Source organism: Balearica regulorum, chromosome 12, assembly GCF_011004875.1.
Source record: "Balearica regulorum gibbericeps isolate bBalReg1 chromosome 12, bBalReg1.pri, whole genome shotgun sequence".
In the NCBI taxonomy this organism is placed as follows: domain Eukaryota; kingdom Metazoa; phylum Chordata; class Aves; order Gruiformes; family Gruidae; genus Balearica; species Balearica regulorum.
The window spans coordinates 3,874,331-3,894,669 of NC_046195.1; the positions used below are offsets into that span (position 1 = coordinate 3,874,331).

Here is a 20,339-nt window from a genome sequence, read left to right on the forward strand (position 1 = left end):
CATCAGTTTTATGGTGTCAACCTCCACCTGACGCTTTGTTAACATGTTTCAGAGATCCACACAAGGCATCCAGTTGTAGTCTTTTTACATATTCCTGAGCCAGAAGCTAATACTAAGTTACTATACTCATCCTTTAGCATCTCAACTTTCTTAAGCAAGATTTACTTTTCATCTTCATTTAGAGTATTTCCTACACCAGGAGTTCAGTCTTTTGCAATTAAGACTTATTATTAATCTAAAGCCAAGAAATGGCATTATTAAGCAAGCCAAACACCTCAAACTACACCTATTATTATAGGGGCTCCTGGTTGTGCCTCAAGCAGTACCACTATGTGACTAAGCACCATACAGTCTTTATAGTCAGGTAGATTTGTTATACCCAATCTTTGTTCTAACAACAACAACAAAAACAACCAAAACCAAAAACCATACCACACACACACACACACACACACACACACCCCCCAAAAAAAAAATAAATCAAACACTGAAGATCATACATGGGCAGGGTAAAGCATCCCTCATGACTTCATACAGATCTATTTCTGGGCTCTTCCTTAGACCCACTAATCCATTCTTTACCAGACAGATGGTGATTAGGGCACACTGGCACACCCTCAGTTGCAATAAAGCCTAAATGTAGGCTACATTAGATCAACACAAGGTTATCTAATCAAATTTAAACTTCAGATTTCTAACCATTGTCCACAGTACTTCAGCACATAAAACTATTTACCTAAAAGGTGAATTTGGCATATCAAAACAAGAAGCCTATTTTCTCTTCAACTCTGTCCTTTCACACAAGTTAAAATGCTGTAGCCACCAACTGAGATTTAAGCCTACTAGAAATAAACTAGGGGAGAAGTTCAGAAAACTAAAACACAGAGGACTAAAGCTGAGACTGACTTTTTAACTGGGCATTTCCTCCTGCTCCCATCCTGGCCTGCACCAGGTTCTCATACCTGGCCGTAATGATGGAGTCGTTTACTCAGCTGACCTACAGGAATACAACTTGCCTGAAATCTATGTAATTTCTACTTCTTGTATGGTAACACCCAGACAACTCAATCAACTGATTCCATTGCCGAGCTAGTTTAGATACAGCCCTTATACGGAGCAAACAGAACAGCCAACCACCTACCTACAGCTAATCAGTGTTTGTTATTCAAACAAATTTAAAAGACAAGCTTGTTTTCTATTGCCACTTGTATCCTTATTCCAAGGAATACATGGAGCTCAGGATCAGATTAATACCATCACAAAATAATAAAAGTAACAGCAGCATAATTAAGGTTAAACCCTGTATAGTAACAAAACCTTCTGCTGTTGAACACAAATCCCTCTACAGCCAGTATATTCTTGTGAACAGTACTACCCACTGGCAGTGGTCAAAGCTTTTACTCTATATAGCTGGAGAGCTGAATTTCAGGTAGGCCTGAAAACTAAAGAAGTCCCACAGGAGTAATCTTGAGTTGTTCTTTGTAGTCATCCACCCCAAAAGCATTCTCATTGTTACACCAACCTTGTTAATTCTCACATGAAGCTTTGCATAACAAAAAGGAAGAACATTTTAGAGGATATGTATCCCAACTTCCTTTTTCTCCACAAATACACTATTTTAGATAATGAGATTATATATAGTGTATCGATTTTTATTTTTTTATATATGTGTACACATATATACACGCACATGTATATACATATGACAACAAAACACAGAAGGATTAGCAAGAAGTATTTGCCAAGAGAATTCTTTCAAAGTATATTTTAAGAAGGGAAACCTGAAGCATTTTACCTGTTTTATAACTCTGTGATCTATATATATCCCTGAGTTCTTTCATAAGTCGATCTGAAGCCTGAACTGACCCAGAGACTGCACCCTGAAAACAAACAAACAAAAAAGACTCCAAATAAGTAAAAAGTAATATTTACATCAAACAGCTTTATTTCCATTACAAAGTCACACTAACTAGAAGGTATTAAGAATATATTAATTTCTCTATTAGGATCAGGTTTTTGAAAAGTTACATATTCTAGTGAGCAAAGACTACTCAAAAGAAACAAGACACTCCCTCTAAAGCAGCACATTAATACATACTACGATATGGTATAGCTTATACACACTTTTAATCAAGGTACAACAGATCTATTTTTCTGTAAAGGAGTTTAATCTCTCCGGCATTTTGCTTTCCAAGATAGATCCACAGTACATTTCTACACAGGGAAATATTTCCTTTTACCTTCTGCTCTTATGCACTGGAAGGAAGAGTACAACTAATCTTAAGAACAAGCTTCCGCACATAAGGTATTTTGCTGTTTTCTCAGAAGTATATTTTTACTTGATTATGAAAAATGGTACAGGAGTTGGAAACTATCCACTATAGAACATCAGCTTCTGGATGAAGCCCAACCGACATATTCAGAAAATGCAGAACAAAAGCAACGCTATTATTTGCAATAGAGTGGAAAAAAAAAAATAAAAATCAACACCTACACAGACAAAGACTAGGGTAAGTAAACCTTAAAATACCAAATATTTTGTTGTGATTTTTCATAGTTCTTGTGGTTTATGCAACCAGGGCAGAAATCTATTCTTTTAGAGCTCAGTTCTGTATTACTCAGCATCTCAAAGGGATGGAAAACTTAGCATACGATTTCTGAACCTGGTATTTCAGCCTGAAATACAGTGCTAAAGCAAAAAAAAGAAAGAAAAAAAAGAGAAAAGGGAGACCTTTAAGTGACATGCATATCAAACATGACAGGCTCTAAAAACCACCAGTTATTGACAAACTAATGAACACACCAGTTACCAAGTAACTGATGTCTACTTATATCAACAACTGCTGCACTGGATATATTCTGCATACATCCTCAACGTTCTATGACCTTGGTATTAACTTTTGCCTCAATTTTCTGAGCTTTTGCCTCAATTTTCTGAGCTTTAAAGTGATGACAGAACTTTTTCCTCTTACAAAATTCAAGTGCTTATTTAAAGTAACATGATCACCAAAAGAACCTAATTTCTTTCTTCAATTCAATGCCAAAGCTAGCAGGAAAGATTTTGATACTGAATCTTAGATGTTACATGATTACCCTGCTTATATATACTCCATCCAAAACACCATTTTACATTCAAGATTTTTGGAAAACAGATATAAAAATTAGCATTACAAGATTTAAAATATGGAAATGGAACGAGGACTCCAAATGAGGTAAGGCAGCTATCACCCTGAATCCCGTCCCTGTGAAACTCTGGCTTTCACCGGCAGTCAGTTTCCCAAAGGTAGATCATTTCATGAGAACCATGGAGTTCTCTGCTGCTGCTCGGACTTCAGTCGCTCCCACTGCAATACAGGCTAATACATGTGGCTCATAAGCGTGCTTTCCAGGGTGGGGGGAACTAAAAAAAACCCCAAAGACAAAAAAGCCCCCACTTAGAATAAAGTTAAATTCAGCCTCTCTGTGAAGTACTGAATGATTAGTTTATGGGTCTGTTTTTCTACTCCATCTAAAAATTTGAAGCGATTTGTGTCTTCAGTTTCCTTTCAGACACCATGAACATCTACAAACAGATCCTTCTTGGACAGAAGTGTCAGAGAAGTACTCCTGGAGGAATCTGAAGCAGCTATGACCATTGTCTAATACCTGCAATGTCATCCCTGTTTGCCTGAAGTCAACAGTGATATTATATATTCTACAAGGTCTTAACTGTAGGATCAAATTATTGCTTAATAAGTATTAAATATCAGTACTAGCTACTTGATGCTAAAGCCTCCACATACTCCTTTGTCTCCTCTGTTTAGTAACATCATATATTACACTTAGCTTCACACTATAATCTGTAGACTATTCTTTTAGGCTATTCATTTTCATATTCCACTGGATTTAATTATACAGATTACTGAAATCCACTAGTTTTTCTTAATGGACCAGTATGAGGAACGAACTTAGTAATTAAATATCCAAATAAAAGGGAACACTTTCCATCTGATTAAACAAAAGCTACATAAAGACAGGGCTCCAGGTAAGTCATTTCTCACTTTACTGAAGCACCTGTCTATAAAGCAGTATCAGACAAAGAAGGGATTGCTCTTCTTTTAAGAGCAAGCGAGTTTTATAGAAAAAACCCTGGTTGTTTACATCATTTGCAGATTACTACTATTTAGACCCACTGTTTGCAGATCAGCTGAAAAAGGAAGCATGACACTTAACAAGTTAACACAATGCAGTGTTAACCACCGTTCTCTGTAAAATCGTTGTGCTTTTTCAGACCTCTGCTGTGAGTGTTAAGGTTGAGACTCATGAATGTGTTCAGTCCAGAGGAAAAGAAACTTCAGAGAGAAGTGTCAAGGTTTTGGTTGTTCAATATCCTTGTCTCATCTGCTATATTGCTTGCTGAAAAAAGGGATTTTTTTTTTTTTTTTTTAACATTTTTCACAGAATATCAACCTCTAAACACAGGCAATTGAAAAACAACTTAGATCCTCAAAGATATCCTGCGGAAAACTAGTTTCCTCGTTGCATCTTTATTTCCATCAAATTAAGCTACTGAATTTCTGTGTACAATGTTTGAAGCTCACCTTTGCATATGAAAATTTAAGTATCTTCTGTACTGTAGTAATTTAAAAAACAAAAGTTAACATGCCCACATGCTCCTGAGTGCCATTACAACTGCTGATAAACTGAAGTGGTATTTAAAAAAAAGAAGTTAATTTTAGTGTGTGTAAACTAGCCTCAGTAGGCTTTGTCTATAGCAGTGTTTTTCACCCTTTTTTCCTGGGAGTTTCCAGTTGGGCTGCCCACTTTTTACATAGCAGTATTAAATACAGCTAGACTTGCTACTCTAAAAGAGTCAACAGACTGCAAACCAGTAATTATGATCAAGAGAAAGAAACTGGCAAGCTTAACCCTAAGAAGTTTACCACAGGAGCTTCCTTTGCATGCTCTGAACCTCCCTTGGAGGAAGCTGAAGAGGAAGCCTGCAGAGATTAACTGCTATACCTGATGGTAACCTTAATGCCAAACACCACTGCTCTGAAACACCAAAAATAAAAACTTTAACTTTCAATAATTCGCTATATGCAAGTTATAATTTCAAAGACTGAATTCAGATGTAACTATCTACGTATACTTCTGGAAAAGGGGGACTTTCTCCAGTTGTGAGATCGAGACTTATAGTTGCGACTGCCTTAGAAATAACTGGTCAATCATGGGATCTGACGGGTATCTGTTGCATGGGGTTGATGCCAAGAGCAGAAAGGCATAGCCATTTGATCCGTAAACTGAAGAAGTTAAGAGCTGCCAGACAAGCCCCGAGTGACTTTTTCCAATTAAGTAATCAAAAAGTCTCATCCACTCCTGTACAAGCATACTTGTGCTTCTCCAGAGCAAGGAGCAGGTAAGCCGGAGAAATCTCTGCTACGGAGGTCAACGTTCACGTGGACAACATGCCATTTGCTGAGAGTTGCAAATAACAGAAAGGAATTCCCAGAGCCAAAACCGCTGGACACGAAAAATATTCATGAGAGGCATCACTACAAGTTTGTCTTAAACTCTTCCCTGTAAGGATGTGCTTCTGCCACTGTCAGAAATATGAAAATTTGGCCCAAGTCATTCTAGGCATTTCAGAAGTATTTCTATCCTTAATTAGTATTTTAAGCATGAAAGTACAAATTTGAGTAAAACACTTTACAGAACAGTTAAACAACTTCTAAGAAAACTAGGATTTCAGAAGTGAGCTTCGGCATTCACAAGTCAGCAGGGCACACCTAACCATGCAGCAATCTGCACAGCACATGCCACTGTCCTAACTGTCTGATGCACTAAGTCTCCAGAGAGATGAGGTTTTGCAGCCTCAGCTTTTCTCCTATGGACATTTTCTTCCCCCCTTCCACCTCTCAAAACACAACCACAGTCTGCACCTTAAATGAGTTATCTGGGGGTAGGAGGTGCAGTTCACTACAGTTTTAAATCCAAAGACCGGATTGTCTGTTTTCCATCTGATCAGAAAAATACCATCACACATCAAAACAAAAAATCGCCTCACTTGCAGTATGTTTCAGATAATCCAGCCACAAGACCAAAAATTACCTGCTAAAACGAAACACAAAAAATTGAAACTCCTCCAAGATAATAACATAAAATCTAAAGTGACATAAAAAGAGCTAAAGAATACAAGGTTGCTCATTTGACACTGAATTTTTTCAGTATTTGTGCAGAAGTACATTCATTCCTGCAAGTTAAAAGTAGATTCATACTTACTTCAAGGATCAGACTGAAAATGGAAATGACACCTTAGACTTCATAAAATCCAAAGATGAAAGTGGAAACATTTGAGACTTCTAAAGGAAAGTGCATAAACTCCTCAGTAGGAAATGGAAAAGCTAATAGCATTATCTAAATAAGAAAAGCATTAATCTCTAAAATGACTATGCGGGGAGAGACCTCTGAAAAGCAAGCAGCAGCAAGTTGTTAAATATTTGAAGTTAATTATTCCAGTTCAAAGACCATTTTTTATCCCCAGTAAGCAAGTGGTTCTTTAAAGTTACTACAATGTTCAGAGGAGGATTAATTCTTGCTCCAAGTTACATACTATACCGCAAGCCAAATTTAAGTTTATTTTCTGATGCCAGCAAGAAGAATAGGATCAGGGATGCTGCCAAGGAAGAGAACTAGTTTACAAAATTAATAGATACATATTCTTAACGTGCATAAAACACACAAACCCTAAAAACTCCAATGACAAAAGTCTTCAGCAGCAGAAAAATGTCTTTAACCTGTTAAGAGTATGTGAAAACTAGACAGCACCACCCCTTCCCTATGGAAAAACCTTCAGCATGATCCGCATTTTCAACCTGCATTTCAGCCAAGGGGAGAGAGGATGACCCATGGATTTGGGCCAATGAACTTGTAAAGAAACCGAGAAGTCTTCTGGTCGCACTGCGCACTAGTCAAAGCTCCACGTTAGGCTTCACGTTCCCTCTTCCAACAACAAGCATGTAAATGGCACAGGCTTTGTTTCACTTTCCTCTGCTGAGGAAACAAAGGACACCAAGAGAGCACAGACCATGTTCAGCTACTACATTTACGTTTGTGAAACCCATGCTGTCCCTTCAGAAAACCCACTGTGAAGGGCTGTACAGATTGAAACTTTGCTTTATGTTAGGATACTGAGCAAGCTTCTCCTATCTTAGAGCGTGTTTAACACATTCTGTTGAAAGTCCTGTGCTTTGGCAGCATAAAAGGGGCATTGAAGTGCTACTAGGTTAGCTCTTTCCTGGGTTACTAGTGCAGCTCTACTTTTAAATTCTCAAGCACTTAAGAGTAAACCCTGACAAGTCCTTTGAGAAATTATTTAAGCAGCGCAGCTATTTCTGGTGACCCACAAAAATACCACAGTTCCTCAGCAGCAGCTGAATACCCTGTTCCCTGTACTCAGCTGACCTTGTTTATGCACCAGCATCAACGAAAGTGTCTTGGCATGAGAAACAGCTATTATGTAAGTTGAATCTGCTGTTGTCAAACAAAAAAACCCAGCAGTGTTCATTTCAGCTCCACTAGATGTAGAAGGAAAAAGCAAAAGGAAAGCCAGTATTTGGCAAATGGGAAAGAACAGACAGCAAAAGAAAATCTGCAGTTTTAATAGGCTTTCCACACCTTTAAACACTGTTGACACTATGAAAACCTTTTTTCAGTTCTACCAAATTTTTAGATGATGGCAAAGCATCTTTCAGGCTGCAAGAGGATTTATTTTATTTAACAACTGAGGACTCTTTAACACTAGGTCAGAATTATAAATACAGAAATAACACAGAATCTCAACAGGCATCTTCTCAAAATCTGAACAGTTAAGTTTAAACAAATCTGGTGACCACTCTTGTTTATGGTTAGTCAAGTCTTAAAACAGGCTTGACTATACAGCCAAAGTATTTGGCAACTTATGTTTCCCCGCTTTTGAATACTGAAACGCTGATCAGGTTTGGCATTTTGGTTGGTTGGTTTGGGGTTTGTTTGTTTTAGTTTGAGGTGTGATCATTACTGCACACTTTCCTTCAGACAACGTGGTATGTATGAATTCATATACAAATCAAAGAACAGTCTCCTCTAGCCAGCTATCTCACGCTGCCTATTTCAGCAGACCGTAAGTCAAAAGTATTTTTGACAGGTCTGCACTCAAGTCATATCCCAAAACAGCACTGGGACAGGAGCAGAAAACCTGTGGTTGAAGAACTCCGACAGACGCATTTCTATTTTATTTTCTTTGCAAAGTAGATGGCTATGAACTGAATCTTTTCCATGTTGAAGTGTCAGTAACTAAAAAAAAGAGGGTTTTTTTCTAAACTAAAGTTATTTAGTGCCAGTAATTCATGACAGGAAATAGTCAAGATTCTGCTAACTAAAGGAGCCTTTTCCCTAAATTCTTATGACAACTAGATAGATCAGGAGTGTATCCAATATTAAAAGCGGATTGGCTTGGCTAGCACTGAGCACTTTGAATGTATCTAGTTCTCGCTACAAATCAAAGGGTTTACAACAGCAATGCTCTTAAATCTAATGTGCAATTTAGACTTTTTAGAAATTTTTTACTGGAAAAATCATCAAGTGAAAGAACTAGAACAAAGCTGGTTCCCTTGGGCAAAAATCCAGGTATTCCCGACATACCAATCCTAAATCTTATTCCTTCCCTAAATATTTACAGGTCCCTCCTCTGTACCTAACTACTGTTCACATCCTCACCTACTAGCTTAATGAGAAATAGCACATCTTGTGTCTGGACATGATCTACATGTCTGCTGACTTGCCAAACAGCGTATAAAAACTTAGGAGCTCCCACAGTGGAGGGCACCAATTTAAGCACGTTCTTTCTGTACAGGCGACCAACGAAAATTTTAGAACCCTTAGCTTTGGTTGAAATTGGTCCTGAACAGAAGTATTGAATTTCATGCATTACACATTTTAAGCCTCTGTGAAACAAAAGTTTTGACTTTTTTGGAAGCCAGGCTAAATAAAATTAAGGTTGTATGACATCATCATTCCCTCCTACATGCAGCTTTGAGAAGCTGAAGCTTCGCTGGAACTTGGCATTTGTGACAAAACATTTCTAAGCCTCTGGAGAACAAACAGGTTTGGGGTTTTTGTTTTGTTTTTTTGGTTTTTTTTACAACTGCCTGCTGGCAGGATCACTCGGAAAACTGTGATAATAAAGCTGCAGAGCTGCTGAAGGTCCCTTACTTCGTGTCTGGCAAAAAAAACCACATAACCCTTCAGTAATTTCCAAGTGGTGTCGGTATTACTGAAAAACAAACTCATGCATAAAACGGACTTACAGCAGAAATTCCTGGGTTTACTAAGTATGTTAAGTCACCCATGACTTTTAAGGCAGTCAGTTTTATATACAGCTTTATTTGTTATTTTAATAAGGTCTCAGCCACAAAAGTCATTCTTACAATCTAGATGCTTTCTGCCGATCCTACAAGGAGGACTATTGTTTGCAACAAAGGCAGCAAGCAAGAGACGGAGGGGCAACAAGTCATTAACAAGTGCGAAACCTGGATTTACATCTAAGAGTTGATTCTACTGAAAAGTTGAAAGATGCTTCTTCATCCAAAAACGCCAAGAATACCCCAACACAGTTTGACAAAAGAAATTATGATGGCATTCTCCCAGCCCAAATGAGTGTGCTTTGAAGTAGTTTTTGCGCCTCTGTGGGATGCGGCTGACAAGCGACTTCCTGCGCCAAAGATTTTGATGAAAGATGAGTCCGTTTACTAAATGACCTTGGAATTTTAACTGGCTATTTAGGTCCCCTAACTTGAGACGTTTGTCCCATACATGCTGGAAGTCAGCTACAAGTTAATTTATGCCTAGGTGCATAGCAGTAGGCTTTATTTGCTGAAAACCCTTTCTCTTTGAAAGCCAGAAGTATTACAAAGAAAAAAACATAAATCATTAACTCACATTTAAGTGATCTTGCCTTTGATTTTTCCTGATTTTTTCTAAGATTGCAAGGTTCTCTTTTTCAATGCCTTCATCCTCAGACTTCTTCCCGTCAACTGGTTCCTCCTCCTTCATATCATAGTGATCCAGATCTTCAATGTCCTACAGGACAGAGGAAAATTCACTGTAAATAACTTAACTATGCTCTTCGTTCAAGAACACCCTCTCTGAGGGCATTCAGGGATACAGTCGCATACTGCACAACACTATGTATTAGCGATTGTCGGATGCCATTTCTATTTCGCTCCAACTTCACTCTCTCAGCCAACAGCATTCACTGGAAGCGTAGGGAGCCTTCACAATACAAACGAGACCCAAATTCACAACGTGTTTCTGGTTACAGAAACAAGCACAATAAAACCTCTGCGAGAAGTTAAGATTATAGTGAATTAGCCCATTAAAGTAGACAGAAAACAGGAAGTTAAGGCATTTTGAACAGGGCTCAAGAATCCAAAAGTACCCAAAGTTAGGGCGTCTCCAAGATGTTTCTAAAAGCAGACTCTTCTCTTCAATTAGAATCCTAGCTATATTACACTTCTGGCAAACAATGATTAGTATCTGGCAGGGCTACAGCAACCCTTCAAGAAAGTTAAATCTTAGAAAGCAACACGTACTTTATTCAAGGTGAACATTTCAGCTGAAGCTTAGATGCAGCATTAGAATATGAGACAAAATGATGTGGTCAAGAATCCTGATCACACAGTTCTGAGTTCTAGACTAAGCCACTGAAAAATCTTCCACTCTGTATTCCGAGATGGGGTTATCCTGTTGCAGAGGAGCACTATGAACTTAAGACAGCTGCCTGTAAGGTGATTCAAGTGCTATTTGTGGAGAGGAGGGGAAGGATGTAAATACCTTGAGATGAAAAAGGAAGCACTACAGCAGCCATACCAGCAAGCCGTGAGTACACAACTCTCAGATATACTCTAATACACAGCGCTCCACTACACCTGTGGCTACTCTTTACGCACCATCTGTTAGCATGGCAGGAAAACCTGGACATAAATGCAAATTCAAGAATGTCTTTCTTACTAAGACACACACCTATGTGGTGCCTTTGACAACACTGTTTCCTCCCAACTGTAACAGATTTTAGATTGAGCATGCTTTAAAATGCTCATGTTTCTCAAAATAATGATACGGCCCTAGGAACAGTAAATTGCTTTTCAATTTAGAAATTGGACTAGATTACAAGTTGAAGATATCAGTGCCACACACAATGCCACCTGACAGCTTATAACAAACATGACAAGTTTTTTTGTCTCAAGTAACCCAAACAGAGTGCAAAAGGCTACTTACAAGTCTACAAGCAACAAGAGCCTTGTGGCAGCAGGATATGGGAGCATATATGCTACCTTTACAGAAACTCTGGCTCCAACAAATGTGGTCTGGATCGGGCTAAATATGGTGTAAGAGAGGCTGCTTCAAATTAATCCCAGAACATGGATAACATCTAGATCTTATCTAAAGGAAGACCTTTTAATTCAGAGAATGAGTTGTTAATTCTTACTACCCACCTTCTTCATTAAAAATCTAAACCTGAAGTAGTAAGAAGAATACTCCCATAATAAGGCTATTTATAGTGGTTTAAAAAGCAAGCATCTTGGAGCTATTCTAACATGTTGTAGAAGTAATTGAAAGAGGTGGTTCTCACACGGTAAAAAGCTCCTTAAAAGGAGCACCGTGTTGCCAGACAGTGACATAAACCACTTAAAGGTTTAGTGTGTCTGTTTCAGATGTCCTTCCATTTCCTTCATGTATTACAGTTAAAAACTAGCTCACCTGTTTAATGAATCACCAAAATGATTTACTCTTAAGCCAGTCTGCTTCAGTTTGGGAGGCACTTTCAACTGTATCAGAGTTAACAATGCAAACTTACTGATTTGGCACACACAGTTATGTATTGTTTGACTAAAGCACAAACAGATGTCCAGTTCTCTGTATCCAAGTACCTCACAGCTGAGATCTAGGTTTAAGAAGAAAATTTCACTAGTGTTGGTGGTCGAAGTGAAAGCTGACATTAAGGTAAACATCCACATTTTTAATTATCTGTTCTGTTGAACTCTAGGGGAGATTACATTTTACAGTTTGGCTTAAAAATTAGCCAACCACTGTAGAGCAAAATGCCAGAATTCTACTCGATTAGGATAACAATCTCATATATATACACATACTTCACCCATATCTTCTTCCTCCTCCTCCTCTGATGTAACTTCTTCTGTTGTTCCATTCTGCAATACAACAATGCAGTTTCTGCATAAATTGTGCACACGTTCCTTTCTTTCAAAAGCAGGAAGCCTACTATCACAGAGAAAGCAGTATGTACAAAAGTTACGCTTCTGCAAAGGACTGAAGTTTAATGTCAAAGATACACAAAGATGCCTTCCTGGAGTATGGCAGTGAAGAGATTTTGCATGAAGTAGAGATAAATAGAATGTCACAATAATTTCACATTAAGTTCTAAGTGGAAACATAAGATTCAGATAAGGATATCCTATTCTGAGACAGTGACAAATGCAGTAAGTCAAGTGGGTTGTAACTGATGATCTCTTAACCATGAAATCAGATCATGGCTCTGACTAGAATCCATATACATGCAGGATCTCTAAAAAGAAAAACACAACAAACTTTAGACCTCTAAAACGTAATGGATTTTTCTCTCGCTACTTAGAACCGCTATGCAACAACTACTATCATCATATAGCCATTGTTACTAGATTATTTGATAAAATACTAAACCAATACACTGGAGTTGATTTTTCACGGCTTTCCATTTCAGGATACCACTTCAGCTCAGGAAGTCTGAGCTGCACAAATAGTCAGGACCATTCTGATAAGCTTGTGCTCTGCTTACTCTTCCTTTGGCAAAGATGGAATGCCACTGCTGTAGACAATGCAGGGGACTAGATGGATCTTTGGTCTGACTTACTAAGGCCGCTCTTGTTTAACTTGCAAATTACCTGACATTTCTAAGAAACCTTCCATGAGTTTGTTTTTGAGTTTCAGAGCATAAGTAAGACTCTTCAACAAAGTTACTTCTTCATATTACAGGTCTGTTGCCTTACAGTTGCACCGCTATGTGGGTGGCTGAGAGAAAAGACCTATAGGATTACAATTTGGCACATGACCAAAATTAAGCAAGTTATTTGTCATTATTACAGTACTGCCACCACGGGAAAACCATCTGCCACACTCCAGGAATTTTTAGAAGTCTTGTCATTTTAACATGTATAAGCAAAAGAAGTTATCATAATCTTACTAAAACTACAGAAAAAAATAGTTACTGTCAGTTACCAGTTCTGTTTGCAGCACAACACAAAACAATTTAGTTAACCAGAACATTTCACAACCCTTCACAACTCTTAATTTGTCAAGTGCACAAAAAGTAAACAAGGCACCACAGATACTCCCTATCCAAAGTAGCATATGGTCTGGCTATCCCATGTCTCTGCAAGGGATTGAAGAGGAAGGAAAATATCAACAGTAGTTCATCCCACTGCACACTGTAAAACATATACTCTTAAAGAAAACAGTGGGCAATCACATTTGCATTTCAGAAAAAGTAAATTTTGGAAGCACTAGGAATGCACAGTGATTGGCCTGAACATTATTTAGGAAGGAATTAAACTGACAGGACTGCTATCACATACACACCTTTCAAAGATACAAAAACTCCAAAGGAAATGGTGTAATATTATCACACCATTATTAAATGGATTCTGCAAACCAAATTCAGATAGAGGACACCATAAAGCAACAGTGCTTCATATCTTAGTTCAGGCTTACACAAGGTTTCATCATTCCCACCATCTTGTTTCTTGGGGTTGAAAAAACCAACTCCTTCATTGCTCCAAGGAGGCGTCCACAGCATTTTCATTTACCTGTCCAGCTGGTAATGGCTGATCTAGCATTTCAACATCTGGATGCTGAGGAAGATTATATAATCTGCAGAGGTCACATATTAATCGCTTCAGCTGTTGAAGAAGCTATAAAAAAAGAAAACATGGAAACATCTATTTAAACCAAAGCACAGAACAATGTAGTTTGAATTTTCTTCACCTGTTGGTACTGAACTTTCAGTCAGTGTACAACATTTAAACCTGCACACACAAGTTTAAAAACCCCTATTTTTCTCTGTAGTCATTGTAATAAAATCCCCACAATGGGAAACCAAGGACATGGTAAGTTAAAGATCGCTCCAGTTCATATCCTCATGTCAAGTGAAGAAAGTCAGGAGCAAAAGAATTATCTGCTCTGGCAGCATCATCCATTCCAGGCACAGGTGTGTCAGCCACACATCACTAGGTATAATCAAATGGACATGTTCCATGAGACAGGATGGTCCATTCCAGTATCCCAGGTTAAAGAACCATGTCTTCAAAAAAACAAAAAACAAACAAAAAAACCACCAACCAACCAAGGAGGAACAGTTTGATTTTCCACATCCTGAATCCCTTTCTAGAGCACACCAGTGAGGCACTAGAAGCAAGACAAACACTGTACAAGGCATAGAAACTAGCCAACCTCTGAGCTAGAGCCCAAGTAGTCTGCTTGCCGTATCTTGCATCAGGTTGAGGCACAATCTCTTACTATCACTGATTTCTGTTTCCAACTTTCAGTCTTACATGGACTGTGTTCTGTTAACTGCAAAATATGAAACACCTTTCACTCACTGTAATGCTATCCAGAAAATAAATTTAGTTCTGCAGAAAGAGAGAAACATTGAGTTTGCTTCTTGATCAGCATGCTAATTAAGTGGAGTTCCATAGCTTTTAGCTTTCTCTAGGCAGCCTGAGATTCCTAGCTGAGACCAAGATCATAAAAGACTGTACACCAGCATTTCCTATCTTTTCATGGTCTTTACATAGCTATGTCAGAAAAACAAAGAAAGGACTGCAGAATACGTTTGCAAAATGGTCAAGACTTCATTATTTGTAGAACAATACCCTAGATGAAGCTTGCAAAAATTATACATACATTTTTGGCCTTTTCTTCCACATACCAAAAGGGAGTTTGTCTTGCCATTTGTAGAAGGCAGCGTGCAAGATGGCCATTTCTGTACATATATCCTTCAGCGCTACTAGTAGTTACACTTAGAACAGCAACTCCCACTCCCCTTTAAGTACCTCTCCATAAAGGAGGGAGACTCAGGCAACGTGGCCTCATGCAAGGTACAGCATAGACTGTATTATCCTGAAAGAATAATACTGCTACAATGCTATTTGGTGTTTGTAGACTGTATTTCTTGAAATATACAATAAATTAAGGTATCTAAGAAAAATCCAGTCACTCCAGAATATTCTACATGTCTAAAGCCTTGCTATTGGCCAGTTTAAATGCTCTTACCTTACTCTACTGCAAGTGAAAATTCAGTATCTCCAGGGTTAAGAACTCATTTCCAAGACCAAATCACTAGCAGTGATAAGCAAATGTTGCCCTCCTGCTACCTGAAAGCTTCAGTGCTTTTCCCTTCTCCAGTAGAATTCAATGTTCCTGTTTAATAGGAACGTTATTTATTCATCGGAGGCCAAGACCTGACGTACCAGCCTGCATTAGAAGAATTATGCCGTTCTCTCGTATCACACCACGTTTACTGTTTCTGCCTCATTCACGACAGTCATCCTTAACTCAAAAACAAAGATGACACCAAAAGAACTGGTGTATCAGCAACACGTTCCTTGTGAGTATATACATGAGATGTGATAGTTTATATTGCCAGAAGCTTTCTGTAACAATCACATTTCTCAGTGTAATACTCTGCATCTGCTTGAAACTTCCTCGGTGTCCGAAACACCAGGAAATCTTTTAGCAGGCAGAAAGCAGGTTAATTAATCCAAAAAATCAGTTGGTAGATAGAACCACAGGTCTTAGAACTACTACTCTCACTATGTGTAAGATAGTTAAAGTTGCACTGTTACACATTTTGTTGAGAAAATTTTTCTCTGCACAAACCACACTGCCTCATGGAGAGCTGGAGCAGAAACTGTAACATTCCAGGAATTGTAATTTTTCTCACTTAGCAATGTAAAGCTAGGTAATCCATTAACTTGTTTACATCTGTTGTGAAGCATAAAAAAAAAAATCAAATCAAAATGGTGGGGGAAGAACACTACCACACCTGCAGCTGATCCAAAGCCTGGAAAAGCAGCTGAACACAGTACCAGATGTGTGTCTACAGAAAAAGACAATAAGGGCTGGGAAGAGAGTTAAGAACTGCTTCCTCCACTCCTCATCCTCTTCAGAAGTCCTGTCACCTGAACTGAAATTCAGAAGGAATCTTTACAGACAGGACCCAACATATTAGAAGCTTCCCTCACTTCCTTCTGAACACAGCACCACTGCAAGGTACACACTCAAAGCAACACACTGCTGGAACAACCTGGACCAAATTACACAGCGGCTGTGCCTGAAGAGGCGTCCCCTGCCTCCAGCCGCACATTTGCGCCTTCTCATTTGCACTGGCACCAGAGATCACGCAAGAATGCGGCAGCTTGCAAGCTCTGAGGCAGATCAATTCCAGCTGTGCTTCAGCACATAAGCACCAATTTTGCCATAAAGGGGGAAGCAGGAACATGCAGGTGAGAGCACGGACCCCCTTCCTTGGCAGCAGTCTGCACCTCAGAGTTAGCTTAAGGCAGCGATCAAACTGCAGTTTCATTCTTTATAGCTGTTTTACTTGACATCAGTTTCTACAATCTGCAGAGGTGGTGGCAGAGCAAGAAGCTGATCCTGTCTCCACAACCCTTCTTCCTTATTGCTATGTTTTTCCTCCATAGGAATTAATTTCATGGATCACCATTATCCCTTATGCTCTGCTCATATGTATGAAAAATCAGAGGATAATTTGGGCTGAAAGGCATGTCTGGAAGTCATCTGATCCAAGGCCCTGCTCTAAGCAGGGCCAAGCATGATTTGGTACGTGCCAACGGTACGTGAATAGACTATCAAAGGTGATAGCCGATTTCTGGCACGCATGAATAATTTAAATGTATTTCCAAGCTAACTTCACATGCTTGACTAACGTAAAATGAATGCTTAACACAACACACACACTTTGCTGCTACTGAAAGAAAAGTGGGCTATCAGAGGACCAATAGTTTCCCCTGGAATACAAACTGCCTAAAGGAGAAACTAAACAGCAACTGGAATGCATAATCCACAGGGCATTAAAGGAGCCATGTAAACAGCCTGCATAAGGAAAATGCTCAAGTGACTAAATACAATCATAAACTTATGAATTAATCATATTAGTTATAATTAATATAACAATAACAATAAAATATAAAAATATAATATACACATCTATAATGCAACTTTTAATGCTTCAGGAGTTCCGAGAAGTTGGCAGTTCTTATGGACAACATAATGCTGTTTTAGAATACAAAAACACCTCTTAGAATTTTTTGTTTCCTGTATGAAGATCTTGCAAATCTGAAAACAGTTTAGAACAATTTGTCTGAAACCTGTCCTACATTAGGAGGCCTTTTTATACATGAAGAGATTTTTCTATTGCATTAACAAATCAAAAGCATTAACAATCTTAGAATACCTTTAATGATATTATTATACTGCTGGGTCCACTATGAAGCACCTTGTTTTCTGATTACCAAGAAACATGAACTGAAGTATAGGGTAAGTATACATATATATATACACACAACACACAATATCTATAGCTATATAAAAATAAATTAATCAATAAGTCTTAGCCTGCCACTGAAGGAAACTGCTTCAGAGGAAACAGAGGAAAGAAATAACTTATTTGGAGTGCGACGACTACATAGCTATCAGTGGTTCTGTGACAGTAACGGGTCTCACGTGCATTCAGCAGCCTTGGGCAGTTTCACAAAGTAAAGTTTCTTCCCAATACATAATTAGTTGCTGGTGCACTGGCAGTTTGCAAGAGCCAACGTTCTTTCCCGAAATGCCACCATGTGGGACTAAATCTAAATTCCTAATACAGAAGCAGCATGCTTAGGGAGAGCAACTTATCTACGAGGTACACATGCCAGGATTTCTATACTTTTGAAGCCTTCCATGCAAGTTTAAGCCCTCAGGAAGGGGTTGGAGAGCGTGAGAATTAAAGCTCACCATCTGAATTTAAGTCCATTGCACTATTGTCTTTAAAAAGCAAACCTCCAAATTGTATATATAATTATATATTTAATAACGCATGAAGTAAGGTCTGAAACTTTAGGCTAGCAACTATAACTTCCATTCCATTAAACACAACAGCAGAACTGAAGTAGGATCTCTCTTTTGCACAGCACAACCACTAGAAGGCAGCTGACAGTTTCAGCTACCCGTGGCAGCTACCCAGTCTACCACAACCCTGATTTTAGGATCTGAAAGGGAATTCACGAGACGCTAGAGGTCAGGAAGAATTCTGTAGCCCCTTCATCTGCTGACTGGAACTTGTTCAATATGAACAGTCAAGCAGCTAAAGCCTCCAAACTCAATTCTATCTATGCTGATCACGTTCTTAACAACCTTTCAACATTTTCAGTGTTTCGAGGAATCTTCATAGCAAAACGCGCCATGCTGATGCCAAGGTAGCACAGAGTTTCAGACCCACAGGAGATTTTCCAGGAAACGCATGCATGATTTTAACATTGGTAAAACAATTTTCCTTTTACCATGTCAAATGACAAAGCTTCCATATATATAGCCCTGTCAAACTTTTATGCCTGAAGAGCACGTTCTTCAGTTTCCCAAACAGCTGATACCTGTCATAAGTTAGAAAGCAAGTAGAAAGGGCAGAGTAATACCAACAAACTCTAAATCAGGGTACATGTGCTAGCAGTACTTCTAGCACACATTCGCTGTGCTCGGTTAAGCTCTTGGAAGAGTTCAATGCAAGTTACCATTCAAAATTTGACTGTTCTAGTAACTTTGAGCTTAGAGCAACATGGCTCCAACAACCCTTTACCTGCAATAAATTAAATAACTGTTTTGAAACATTCTAAAAGTCTGAATTGAACTATGTGAATTTTTAGCAGATAGTGTGATAAATCAGAAGCCTCTGAATTTCTACAACTAGTAGTTCCTTACCCTTTCCTACCCTACCCCAAGTAATCTGTGAGTTGCTTCAATGCCCTTGAAGGGGAGGGAGGGAGTCGCATAGCAAAAAGTTGTAGGGAGAAAAAACAAACCCAAAACCCACAAAGCCAAGCCTTTTGAGCAAAACAAACAAGTCAGATTTTGTAGCCTAAGTGTTTGTCTCTTCAACCACTCCCATCTATCTTCATCTTGGCATAACATGATGTGGGGTGGATTCCTGAGAAACCACTGGGCCATCCACAGGTGTCTATTACATCAACCCATCAGCTTTTACATGGGCAAGTACAATCTTGATATCAGAAGCTGTTTCTCACAACATACATAAAGCAGCCTATGTGCATATGCAATTCAGAACAGAAAGTCCTATGCATGCGTGCAATAAAGCTTTCTACCCTACTGCAAGCAAACCTGTAGGTAGTTAGGCATGGGAAATATCTTGTTTAAAACCTTTAGTCTGGAGCTACTAGCCACACTAGCTTCAAGCTGGAGAAACTTCTGAGAAATGTATTTAAGAAAAAAGTTGATTTGGCCACGCTTTCTGCTACTATACTGTCATATGTCTTTCTAGGCAGAAGTCACAAAGACTAAGAGATCTACAACATTCTTCTAAACATAGTTTAGTCTATAGTTTAGGTTGTAAGAAGAAAACACGCAGCCAATATGTACGTCTCCTGTAATCAAGATCCAACATAATACATTAAAACACTCATGTTGCTCTGCAATACTCCAGTTGTTTTTAATTATGGCAAGGAACACAGACTCTCGCTTGTTAGTTTTCTAATTATTTCTGCTAGAAGTCAAATGCATGCTAAATATTCTTTAGAAAAAGAAATTTACACATCCTTTAAAGTATGCTGGATTACCATTATCCAGTAAATATTACAGGTAAGTGATTTCATGAGAAAGAACATTCCCAACTTTTCCAAAACCAGGCAAATACTAAGGCCAACACATAATCCATGCAAGAAGCAGTATTCTGCAGAAAGATTTGTTTTGTATGCATCCCCCGCATGCATTCCTGTACACAAAAATAAACAAAAAAATTAAAATAATCTGTTAATAAATATTATCCATGAGGGTGATTTAATATGCTTAAAGCTGAATTTGGAGAGGAAAACCAACACTTTTAATCACTGAATTTACTAGTAGGCTGCAATACTGCTCTTTGTGGAACAAAGTACATTTGTACTGAAATTTTTCTCAAAGTAGCATTCAAGGACGCCTACCTTCCTGCACAGAATGGCTAGTTAATTTTTTATATATATATATACACGCACAGCTCC

At 38.5% G+C, this 20,339-nt stretch overlaps 1 protein-coding gene across 2 annotated transcripts in view; it reads right to left on the bottom strand.

Annotated features, from left to right (window-relative positions):
* UBE2Q2 (ubiquitin conjugating enzyme E2 Q2) overlaps positions 1 to 20,339 on the bottom strand; it is a 50,650-nt gene that overhangs the window by 12,132 nt on the left and 18,179 nt on the right. Inside the window, exons 3-7 of one of the 2 annotated variants that reach the window (XM_075764411.1) lie at positions 13,878 to 13,982; positions 12,171 to 12,227; positions 11,876 to 11,962; positions 9,958 to 10,098; positions 1,796 to 1,880 (exon numbers count right to left, since the gene is read on the bottom strand). In XM_075764411.1, the coding sequence (XP_075620526.1) occupies positions 1,796 to 1,880; positions 9,958 to 10,098; positions 11,876 to 11,962; positions 12,171 to 12,227; positions 13,878 to 13,982 (475 nt within the window). The remainder of the gene's footprint in view (positions 1 to 1,795; positions 1,881 to 9,957; positions 10,099 to 11,875; positions 11,963 to 12,170; positions 12,228 to 13,877; positions 13,983 to 20,339) is intronic. The other variant, XM_075764412.1, reaches the window with a different exon arrangement.